This window comes from Anabrus simplex, chromosome 3 (genome assembly GCF_040414725.1).
Source record: "Anabrus simplex isolate iqAnaSimp1 chromosome 3, ASM4041472v1, whole genome shotgun sequence".
Taxonomy (NCBI): domain Eukaryota; kingdom Metazoa; phylum Arthropoda; class Insecta; order Orthoptera; family Tettigoniidae; genus Anabrus; species Anabrus simplex.
Genome location: NC_090267.1, coordinates 242,922,519 through 242,935,514, shown reverse-complemented (window position 1 = coordinate 242,935,514; position 12,996 = coordinate 242,922,519). Strand labels below are relative to the sequence as shown.

General features: G+C 41.0%; 1 protein-coding gene across 2 annotated transcripts in view; it reads right to left on the bottom strand.

The window, feature by feature from the left end:
• Window positions 1-12,996, bottom strand: part of LOC136866194 (ATP-binding cassette sub-family C member 4) — a 371,709-nt gene that overhangs the window by 239,573 nt on the left and 119,140 nt on the right. For both annotated transcript variants that reach the window (XM_067142938.2, XM_067142939.2), the window contains exon 5: window positions 4,540-4,744. In XM_067142938.2, the coding sequence (XP_066999039.2) occupies window positions 4,540-4,744 (205 nt within the window). The remainder of the gene's footprint in view (window positions 1-4,539; window positions 4,745-12,996) is intronic.

Sequence of the window (12,996 nt, the reverse complement as noted above, 5' to 3'; positions counted from 1 at the left end):
TTTTTGAAAATGATGCATGTTCCCAATTGCTTTAAACCCATCCCAGAGTCTGTTTACATTTTTATTTACCGTTTTCCACTGATCATAGTTACTTATTAAAAACTCCCTCATGCCTGTTTTATCAGCCATATGGTACTGCCTAACAGTCCTAATTTTAATCTCTTCCTTTCTTTCACATTTATTTTTAATTACCACAAAAACAGCTTCATGATCACTAATACCATCTATTACTTCGGTTTCGGATTTTACCAGCACCACATCCAGAATATTCTTCCCTCTAGTTGGCTCTATCACTTTCTGAATCAGGTGTCCTTCCCATATTTACTTATTTGCCATTTGTTGGTCATGCTTCCTGTCGTTCCCATTACCTTCCCAATTGACATCTGGTAAATTGAGATCACCCGCTACGATCATGTTCCTTTCCTTATCGTTTCCCACATAGCTGATTATCTTATCAAATAATTCTGAATCAGCACCTGCGCTACCCTTTCCCGATCTGTACACTCCAAAGACATTTAGTTGCCTATTATCTTTAGAAATGAGCCTTACCCCTATAATTTCGTGCTTGTTGTCTTTAACTTTTTCGTAGCTTACAAATTCTTCTTTGTGAATGGAAATTCTAAGTTCCCATGGAGGGAATTATATATTTTTCCACCAATAGAGCATATCAAAAATCAGATCAAAAATTAGATGTATGGCTTTTCAGGCGTTTGCTCTATTAACCAGCGTTTTGTCTTAAGTCTGACACCAGACTCTTCAGAGTGGGGACTTAGAATTTCCATTCGGAATTGTTTGGTGGGCATTAATTCCATTGTGGAGTTTTATCTCCCATATGCAATTATCAGACTGTGCCTCTTAAATAGGCTTCTGATAATTTCACCTGCATACTACACCCCAGCGTCAGTGGGTAGGGTCTGACACATTCCACTCTGAAGAGTCTGGTGTCAGACCTAAGACGAAACGCTGGTTAATAGAGCAAATGCCTGCAAAGCCATACATCTAATTTTTGATCTGATTTTTGATATGCTCTATTGGTGGAAAAATATCTAATTCCCTCCATGGGAACTTCGAATTTCCATTCGGAATTGTTTGGCGGGCATTAATTCCATTGTGGAGTTTTATCTCCCATATGCAGTTATCAGACTGTGCCTCTTAAATAGGCTTCTGATAATTTCACCTGCATACTACACCTCAGCGTCAGTGGGTAGGGTCTGACACATCCCACTCTGAAGAGTCTGGTGTCAGACCTAAGACGAAACGCTGGTTAATAAAGCAAACGCCTGTAAAGCCATACATCTAATTTTTGATCTGATTTTTCAAATTCTTCTTTCATGAGAATGAATACTCCCCCTCCTACCATTCCTATCCTATTTCTATGATACACCCTCCATTTCCATGAGAAAATTTCTGCATCCATTATATCATTTCTCAGCCATGATTCAACTCCTATTACAATATCTGGAAAGTATATATCTATTAAATTACTTAATTCTATTCCTTTCTTTACAATACTTTTACAGTTGAGCACTAACAGATTTATGTCATCCCTACTTGATTTCCAGTTCCCTGTTCCCTTAACACTGCTCCCTGGCACACCCTGTTTCCCTGAATGTACCTCCTTATAACCCTTCTAAACAAATTTCCTAACTTATATGTACCACTGCGGTTTAAGTGAAGGCCATCTGAGCGCAAATCCCTATCTCCTACCCACCCATTAGGATCTAGAAATTTCACTCCCAGTTTCCCACATATCCACTCCATAGTCTCATTTAAATCCCCAATCACCTTCCAGTCAGTATCCCTCCTACACAGTATTCCGCTGATAACAATCTCGGCTTCCTTAAACTTCATCCGTGCTGCATTTACCAGATCCCACACATCCCCAACTATGTTGGTACTTATACCTGCTTGTTTTACATTGTTAGTACCAACATAAAACACTACCACCTTCATCTTTCCCTCCTCCTTCTCTTCTACTTTCCTCAACATAAATTAAATGAAATTAAATGAAATTAAGGCTCTAAAACGCTTGGATGCATCGCATCATGTTACAATGTTTTACTAGTGCTTCTTGTTAAAATATCTTGAAAAATTAAAGATTAAAAATGTAATGTAAACATTGCATAATATAGTACACTAGCAGAAGTACCCCTTCTTTGTATGGGTTATCAGAAACTAGCTTTAGTTAGTCATACTATCGGTGTGACTGACTTCATTAGATATTTATAACACTGGTGTTTTTACTTAAGTACGTAGAAATTATTTGTCATGTTTGGAATTAACGTGTAAGTATACTGCCGCTAGATAGTACCACAAATATAAATATTATTGAATGTATTTGTTTGATCTGACATTTTGTAACTATGACAAATGATCAAGGAAATACGCGATGCATAAAAGAAACTACTCTAATTATAGAGAATTATAATTCTCAGGGCTTGTCACTCATGTCGCACATCATATAATGAATCTGAGTATAATAGTTGAACTATTTTGTCAAGTCATGGGCAATCTTGACAATTGTGTACATAGGTTGTTTTCATGGTTACAATGATCGTAAAAGTGGATCAAAATGTTGGCACTAATAACATCAGTGATCCTACTACTCCATGATTTGATAGCAAATAGTTCAAACTATAGGTAACAGACTCCGCAAAATGCTGAAACCTAGGCCAGTACGTAAAACCAGAGGCCCAATCGGCAACTGCTGGTTGTAGTACCGTACTACGAAGATCTCTGGGACTATTATTTTCATACTTCATTCCCTTTCCATCCCCGCCCAAAGGAGTGCTATGAGTGTCTTATTCAACAGTTTATTTTTTTCAGATAGTAAGTCATATGTGTATCAATGTTGGTTGGCAGCTATGCCCAAATGTTCATGTATAATCTCGCTGCTGTAGAATCCTGGAGCTGACGTTGCCATGGTTATGGCCGTTCGTTTCTTTATTCGATTCCTAGAGCAGGGTAGTGTAGTTGCAATATCTCCATGACAGTTGGTTTTAGGGCCTTAAAACATGGTTTTCAGGCCCATAGGGCTTACCAAGTTTTGTTCTTTGCGTCAAGGGGCTTAAAATGAGCTTTGTCTCGTCCTTTTAAGAAAAATTCAATTTTGCTTAGATTAGCCTATTATTTTTATATTTTTATATCTCCCCCAATTGTCCCCCTCCCCTCTTGAATTGTTTTGAAAATAAAATACAGCCCATGGTCCTCACTGGCAATGTAGCTTTCTATAGGTGAAGTAATTTTAAAAATCGGTTAAGTAGTTTTTGAGTCTATCCATTACAAATAAATATAAAAAATTCCTCGTTATAATATTAGTATAGATATTGAAAGGGTAGACCATTAAAACATAAGTTTAATAATTATTGTAATCACAATTCAGTACAGATCAAAACCATGAAGTTTATATCCTACAATCATCAGAGGAATTAATGAGATGAAATGAATGACGTGATATCTGATAGTAGGAAGGGAGAAGGTGAAACCTGATGCTGGCACATAGCCTATTCCTGTCGAATAGTACCAAGGGGTCTGCTCAATTCTGAACGTTCCCATCTGATGGACGAATCACAATCAACAGCCCTCACTCCGCATGAGCACTGCGGAGAGGTTTGGAATTGAATCTAGGATTTTGGCACGCAATCTAGTGATTAGGAATTGTATACCACCACCTCCCCTACCCTGCCGGCCAACATTCTGATGGTGAATTTTTTTAGACCAGTGGGACTTGAACCAGCTAAACATGGTGTCAGACCATTCTAACTTCAATGCCTTAATGATCGTGTCCACCAGGCAGTCCACAAGTTTAACTTCACTGATGTCAAATATGACCTAGGATTTGGTCATGCATGGCTTTTATTCTTGGCTGCTATCATTAGTACAGGTAACCTTACCAGTTAGGCTATGTTTCCCGTATCTCATATTCTGTGTTCACTTACTCGTTCATGCAGAACTCTCTTTCTTTATATCTTCATTCACTACCATTAACAAATAAAATGGCTCTTTCCTCAGCAATCCAATTTCTTCTTAGTCCCTGACAAGCTCATTTCTGCTTTCCAGAAGACCAGCTTCAGCACTTGGTGGTGATGACGAATAAAGGTAAAATGTGAAGGCTAAAGTGATGAGGATCCATTTCATCATGAAATGATTACCAGCAATTCAGTAATTGAAATATTCTTCAAACGTAAATAATATGAAGTATGTTATGTTCACTGTTTACCACTAAAGGGAATCCCATTTGCTATTAACATCATTAATTTAACATCCCTTTTATACATACCAGTAATCCCTAACTCAACTGCTTGCTGAACAGGTTTAGAAAGTGACAGCACTAAGCTGAGCTCAAGGCAAATAGGCCTACACTATGGAACATGAGTAGATGATGCATGGGGTTTTGTAGCTAGCATCAGTGTAAACATTAATCTTCAGCAACAGACTCTTTGGAACAAGAATTGGCTCCTGCAGACTTCTATTCTTGTGTCATTACACAATAATTAGTCTATAACCTAGTAGATCATGTGTCGTTTCTGCTGTACTTACCTTGCGATATATGAGAACAGAGCAAGCAACACGTACTCGCATGCCCAAGGTGGTCATCTGGAATATGAAGTGCTGGTACAAGAAACTCTTTGCGAAAACAATCATGAGGATCCCTGCTGTATAGAAGTAGGCTTCCTTGTCTTCAATACGATCAGTCCCCGTAAAATATTCTACTACATTCCCGAGTAACAGAGGTTGCAGGACCCTGCACAGTGGGCAAGAGAAAAAATTAAGGTTAATGACAACTTTCATCACAATCAGAAATCAAATTTAAAGTTAGGCCCTCAATATCATTGATATGTGGGCATATTGAGAGGATAACTGGCATAGTAATGGCATTGAAATCATGCATGTCCAGCGATACTAATGTGAAATGTCAAATTCTTGGCCTATTTTCAGTGTATACTTCGGGCAAAACATGTATATTTATTACCACTGTTGGTCTCATCTTACAGCATAAGAAGTTATACTTTGTTCAGGTGTGTGTGTGTGTGATCACCAATCACCATTGGTCAAAATGGTAGCCACTGGTCTGAGTGCCTGTGGCACCCTCCATTCAAAAGTTTTATCATTAAGGCAACTACAGACTATGCTGATGTTCCATGGTAACAGGTGTTATGATGTCTCAACACAACACATCAGTCTCCAGTGATCACATTGCTCTGACATGTTCGATTATGATATCAGTTTCCTTTAGTCGGACAAAGGCTCTCAGTGTTTGCCATTCTTTACAATAGGGGAAGGTCTGGCAGTACTGGACACCTAAGCAAATGCTTGAGTTAAAAACCTAGAATAATGTGGAATTAAACAAATTAATGATTTTTAGGAACCTTATTATTCACCCTATGGCTGCTGTTGCATTCTTGCATACTACCATTAAACAAAAGAATTTTTTCAGTAACTGAGGCAACATAATGATCTTAAAGTTTTAAAAACATGGTGTACAGTATCGGATAGTCTGCTTTCAAAGGCGTGTTCTAACATTCTACAGATTGATACATTATTTCACACTGGACATATCACATTTATAATAAAATTCATTCCTTTCAAGATCTGCACTCTTTTTATGAGCCCAACCCTTACATAAACTGCACTGGATGCAGTCCTCAGTAAAATTTTCCCCATTGATTATGCAATCAGTTTCATCATCTCCAGTTTCAAGTTTCAGTGCTTTCCTTGCAGTTTTACTGTGCTGAATATTTCCATTTAATCCTCTTGTGGATTTAATATTGGATTTTTTTTTTTGCTATGGGCTTTACGTCGCATCGACACAGATAGGTCTTATGGCGACGATGGGATAGGAAAGGCCTAGGAGTTGGAAGGAAGCAGCCGTGGCCGTAATTAAGGTACAGCCCCAGCATTTGCCTGGTGTAAAAATGGGAAACCACGGAAAACCATCTTCAGGGCTGCCGATAGTGGGATTCGAACCTACTATCTCCCGGATGCAAGCTCACAGCCGCGCGCCTCTACGCGCACAGCCAACTCGCCCGGTAATATTGGATTTGATGGTTGTCTGCACTGAATGGGCATGTTTTATTTGTTGCCTTTCTTAACAAGGAATTTGTATGGACTTGAAGTGAGAATTTCACTTTGATCTCCATGCCGTTTCTGCACCTTGAAATTTTCACTCGTAGTACTTGGAAGTGGACAGATGTCATGAATTTGGTTTTCACTTGGGGACAAAGTGGAGCTATGTATTCCTAAGGATGTCGGAGCCTTTGTTACTGACAACGCGAGTCTAGAAGAGGAAAGTGTGAAATTGAATGTCACAGCATGTTTTGAAATTGATGGTTGTGATTCAGGTGATGTTTCTTTTGTAGAACATTGCCATGGACAGACAACTTCAGATGAATATGGTGTCAGTTCAGTGGGAGGTGAATTAAAATCCAAGTCACTGAAAATATTGGAGTTCATCGGATAAATACCAGTAAAAGCGAATGCCGACTGAGCAGTTCCATATGACACTTTTTGATAAATGCAGCATTTACCAGCCCAGAAATATCTTTCAGCAAGATTTTCAAATTACTGTGCTTCCTCATACACAGAGAGTATGCCCCAATGTATGTAATTTTGAAGGGTTTCATAATAACGCTATCCAGAGGCTGCAGTCTGTGGGTAGTGTATGATGGAAGGCTCAACATGTGGATGTTCTTGGAGTGAGCAAACATGACTACAGTGGCCATCAACGATCAACACCACCAGGCTCTCTTCACTTGGATTCACTCTTTCAGAGACAGCTGTCATCCATTTAAGGAATCCATCTTAAGTGATCCGGCCACTTAGTCACACATTAAACACATAAGCTTGAGGAGAATCTTTTGTTCCTTCACTGTCCATTCTTACCCGTGGAAAAACAAATAAGGGAGGAACAAACTGGTCCCCCAGAGCATTAATGCACAACAGAATGGTGATGTTTTTTACCTGTTCATCAGAAGTCAACTTTCCTACCTGTTTCTTACCTCTTATTTGTCCGACTCGTTGGCTGAACGGTCAGCGTACTGGCCTTAGGTTCAGAGGGCCCCGGGTTCGATTTCCGGCCGGGTCGGGGATTTTAACCTTAATTGGTTAATTCCAATGACACGGGGGCTGGGTGTATGTGTTGTCTTCATCATCATTTCATCCTCATCACGACGCGCAGGTCGCCTACGGGAGTTAACTCGAAAGACCTGCACCTGGCGAGCCAAACATGTCTTCGGGCACTCCCGGCACTAAAAGCCATACGCCATTTCATTTTTAACCTCTTATTGAAATGGCCTTCACCTGATGTTCATGCACTACAGATACCCCAGTTTCATCAGCATTAAAACTCATTGATGGTTTGAATGAATATTTTTCCATCAGCTCAATGAGTTAGTGGAAAAATCTTTTCCCCTGCTGTTCACTGAATCTCGTAGCATGTTGAACACTCATGGATTCTGCGAACCTTAAACCCAATACCAATATAAATGGTCCTTTATTGGACATTATAGATTTTCCAGCTAACTCATTCCTGGTTGCCAGCGTTTCGCCCCCGTGTGCTGGTTGGGCTCATCAGTTGGTACCTAGCACACCTACCAAGACGCATGGCTAGTGCATACCGTGGAGGCCACTGCGTAGGCTACTTGAAGCCACCGGCAGTGTCAATGCACTATGAGAGACTTTGTCTTTGGTATTATAAATTTACTTATTCGGGACAAATATTCCAAGTTCCCTATGGCAATCAACATCTATATCATCTGATGGCCAAGCAGGCATCAATTTTTGGTAGTGAGACAAAGTCTCTCATAGTGCATTGGCACTGCCAGTGGCTTCAAGTAGCCTACGCAGTGGCCTCCACGGTATGCACTAGCTATGCGTCTTGGTAGGTGTGCTAGGTACCAACTGATGACCCCAACCTAGCACACGGGGACGAAACGCTGGCAACCAGGAATGAGTTAGCTGGAAAATTTATAATGTCCAATAAAGGACCATTTATATTGGTATTATAAATTTACTCATTCGGCACAAATATTCCAGGTTCCCTATGGGAATCATCTATATCATTTGATGGCCAAGCAGGCATCAATTTTTGGTAGTGAGACAAAGTCTCTCATAATGCATTGGCACTGCCGGTGGCTTCAAGTAGCCTACGCAGTGGCCTCCATGGGGGATCACGTCACGTCACATGTCCTCTATTTTTTCAGCTGGGTGGCCCCCACCAGTATTCGCAACTCAGTCGGCCCAAGAAACAATAAATAGGCAGACGCCTAGTTGGCAGTCGCCTCCCCTACAACACGTTCCCCTGCATTATCTCAGGCGTGGACACCGCTCTCACTGAAAAGGATCTTCTCAACGAACTATGTATCACCGGCACCCCAGTCCACAATGTCATCAGGCTCCTGGAACATCCCACCTGCTCACCATCAACGTACGTCCTGGCCTATGTACACAGCCAAGAAGATGGGGTAAACATCGTAAACAACGGCGTGACCATCCAGAACAGACGCCACAAAGTAGAGCCCACGCCGGCGTACATAGTGAAGCAGCTCTTCGTTGACCCCAGCACCACTCCCTATGTCAATGAACACCAGCCCCCACCCCAACCACCTCCTAAATCCATCCTTCCCACAACCACCACTACGACCACTACTACCACCATCACCACTTTGGCCTTTACTCCTTCTTATACGACCACCATTAGTACCACGTCCAGCCACCCCTCTCCTCTAATGTCATCATCCCTCACTTCCCTCAATTACACACCACCCAGCCCGCAGCAACCCCCTGCCAACCTTACAGATACAACCAGCAGCCAGCCACACAAGGAAACGCAGCCACCACCGCAACTCCAGCACCTCAGCAGCTACCACCACCAAGCTGTGTTATTCGAGGAGTAGATCCAGCCATCACAGAAACAGAAATACTCCGAGAACTTCAAACAGCAGGAATACCAGCCCCCCGTGCATATCGCATTCACAACGTCAACGGGCCAACATTCATGGTGCGGCTACAACTCCCCTCAGAAGAAGCAGTAGGTCAGCAGATATCCACCGGCGTCCGCATTCACAGCCAGTACCATCGAGTGGAACACTCTCGCTCCTCACCTCATACCATGCGCCCCCCTCCTACTAACTCGCATCGTCGTCCCCGGCCAGGCTCCCCACCCACCCCAGCCCCGCAACCGTCTACCTACCTGCTCCCCAAACACCCCTCTTCCCACCCCATCACCCGATACTAGACCTATTCCGTCTTCTAGCCACCTTCATCGCTAACATCACACCTTCCCTCCAATTCATCATATCCCAACCCTACATTAGCAGTCTCCACTATACCTTCCCACCGAACCTGTAAATTGTAACAGCACTATAGGATTTTTGTATTATATCTCTGCTCAATAAAGGCTCCTCTCTTTTGTATTAAAAAAAAAATCACATACACAGTTAGCCAAGAGGCCCCTATTCTCCCCACTCCTTCATCATACATCTCCTTTCCCCTCTCCTTCTTCTAGCAAATCTCCTCATCCCCGCCCAAGCTCACGGCCAGGGGGAGGGCGTAACCCTTTAGGTGGCCCGCCCCACCCCTTCAGGGTGAGGAATGAAAACGTTCTCGCACGCACGTACGCCTCCACAGTATGCACTAGCCATGCATCTTGGCAGGTGTGCTAGGTACCAACTGATGAGCCCAACCTAGTACACGGGGGCGAAACGCTGACAACCAGGAATGAGTTAGCTGGAAAATTTATAATGTCCAATTAAGGGCCATCTATATAACCTTAAATCCAAGTTTATTTTCACCTTAGTTTCTTGCCATTCCCTTCTTTTTACTGAATTGGTGATCAATTTTTAGTTGTTCATCAAATTGATAAGCTAATCTCACAAATTGCTTCTATTGAGTGGCATTAGTTGGCTGTCCAGCATTATGACATGCCTGTAGAGAGTGTTCACCTGTACTTCATTAAAAGTAGATTTGAATTTACCCAAGTCAGGTTTCAAAGTAAGCTCATTTCCAGAAGAAATTAACACCCTGTCATTTAGTTGTGATTTTGGGAGCAGAAAAGAGTTCACTTGCTTCCTTGATACTTCTGTTTCCACGTTTTATTTCATTAATGGCCATTTTCATATTATCCTCTGCCTATTATCCTTGTTTCTTCTCCATTTTGTACTGAAACGAAGTAGAGAATTAGTATAGTCAGCGAGAAAACTTACAAGCATCAGGTCCGATATTGCATGCCAATCATTTGTCTGGTGCTTCCCAACCCACTTGCTTGAAGTTTATGCATCAGAAAGCTGAATGTATTGAAGCTAAAGGGATGTTATATCACTCAATTACACTCTAACCAATAGTGATTGATGTACTGTATTGTACCATATCCTATTTTAAATTAAGCCTAGCTCAGGGTAGAAGCGCATGGTACATCTGGATGGCGGAGCAATAAAATGTCTACTTACAAAGTATACTAAAAGTATATGGACAGGAAATATGTACATATAAAACCAGTGACCAGGGTATCGGGTATGATAGATAGGTATGATAGATATATTTAACTAGAAACTTGAATTAAACTCTTACTGAATAACATATAACCGAGCTCGATAGCTGCTAGAATTGTGTAGAATTGTGTAGATTAGTTATGGCAGAAAGAGATACTTCTCAAAAACCAGATAATAGGAAATATAAGCTTTATTTGGACTTTCATACCATGCTGGTATGCTGCTATCAGATCATATAGATGACTACAATACTGAGCATGCGTCCTGATGGAGTAAGTAGGTCAAAACAGGTTATTAAAGATTTAAACAAGAAACTGCTACTGAATTCTGAAATATTTGTCTCTGTATTTATTCTATTAAAATTCAATAGTTGCCTGGGATAAAGAGGTCTACTTTATTTCTAAATAATAGTATATGCAACTCTACATAAAGCTGCGTGGAGGTGCGGGGGTGGGGGGGTGGGGGAGTCCTCTTATGCTGTAACGCTTCCTCTGAGTGGACACCTTCCTATGTTGAGGCCACTGTAAACCAGAACCTCTCTGATGACATTATGACACCATACCTTGGTTAGTGTACTAGGTATCAGATACATTGGCAGCCATGTGAAATCATCACTCATTGCCGCGCCAGGTGGAGAACAGTGAAGTGAGGAGAGAGAGAGAGAGAATGAGAAAGAAGGTATGTCTGGACTGTTTTGGTAAAACACAACCTACTTATATATTTAGGTGTAATTATTTCCAAATTTTGAGTAAAGGTTTGTTTTAGACTTAAACATCTGCAGGGAGAGGTAGTGAAAAGTTACTGCACTATGCATAGAACATCGGGGAACAGATTGTCCACTAGACTTAACAGTTAGCTGTAGCAGCGTGAGCAGGCATTCAGTTTCATTAAGGTAGGCCTAAATAATTCATTAAGAGTTAATAATAAGTGAAGTTTAAAACTTTTGTATGGAATATATTTGATACCTACCTGAGAACTACAGTGATCATACTATTTAATATGAATAGCAACAAGATGGTTTTAGCTATAGCCCTTAGGAGACTTGGATCTTTCTGACTGCTTTTGCTGTTAATACTGTTGAAAAAATGATGTCTATCATTCTCAATCCCGGTACAAATGTTACATCGGCATAAAAAATAGTCTGAAATGTTGTATCTCCACCTGTGAAATCTCACGTCTTCATTGTCCAATTTCATTTTTCAGGACTACAAGAGAATGTGAAATTTTCTTGTACAATTTCTGTTTTAAACACTTAAATTGGGAGGACAATGGGTCAAAGCCTAAGCTTTGTTGAATACTATATGTCAGCATCACCATACTGAGAGCCAAGACAAATAACAAATAATGTTCAACAACTCAGGTTGTGAGTTTCACAAATAGGAAAATTCCTCTCAGTTTTAATTACTGCGTTGATGGGGGTGAAAGTTCCTTTTGGGGATCATTGTAAGTATCTAAGTGTTAATATAAGGAAAGATCTTCATTGGGTAATCACATAAAGGGATTGTAAATAAAGGGTACAGATCTCTGCACATGGTTATGAGGGTGTTTAGGGGTTGTAGTAAGGATGTAAAGGAGAGTGCATATAAGTCTCTGGTAAGACCCCAACTAGAGTATGGTTCCAGTGTATGGGACCCTCACCAAGATTACCTGATTCAAGAACTGGAAAAAATCTAAAGAAAAGCAGTTCGATTTGTTCTGGGTGATTTCCGACAAAAGAGTAGCATTACAAAAATGTTGCAAAGTTTGGGTTGGGAAGAATTTGAGAGAAAGAAGAAAAGCTGCTTGACTAAGTGGTATGTTCCGAGCTGTCAGCGGAGAGTTGGCGTGGAATGACATTAGTAGACGAATAAGTTTGAGTGGCGTTTATAAAAGTAGGAAAGATCACGATATGAAGATAAAGTTGGAATTCAAGAGGACAAACTGGGGCAAATATTCATTTATAGGAAGGGGAGTTAGGGATTGGAATAACTTACCAAGGGAGACGTTCAATAAATTTCCAATTTCTTTGAAATCATTTAGGAAAAGGCTAGGAAAACAACAGATAGGGAATCTGCCACCTGGGCGACTGCCCTAAATGCAGATCAATATTGATTGATTGATTGATTGATAGGTGGAGGAATGCAATGCTAATAACAAGCACTCAACAAGAACTACAGTCGTAAACTAAACATTCAGTTCGTAAGCTTACTGCTAATCACGCTCGCTGCGCTGCTTGACCATGCACTCTATCCCAGCCACTTGGGGATAGAGTCCTCAGTCAACCTGCGTGGCAGCACCGGCTAAAGTACCGGTAACTTTTCACTGCATCTCCCTGTATTTTTTAAATGTCGACCATACAATATGTCTTAAGAGCTGAAAAATTGTGTAATAGTGTCATGCAACAAAATGTGATATGCGATGTTACCCTGTAATAGTACCTTCAGAGTTACACAGGCCATAGGTCTGTATGTTATGGCCAACCATCAGCTTCACATCACATCCTGCACGATTGCTAGGTAACATCACGTCA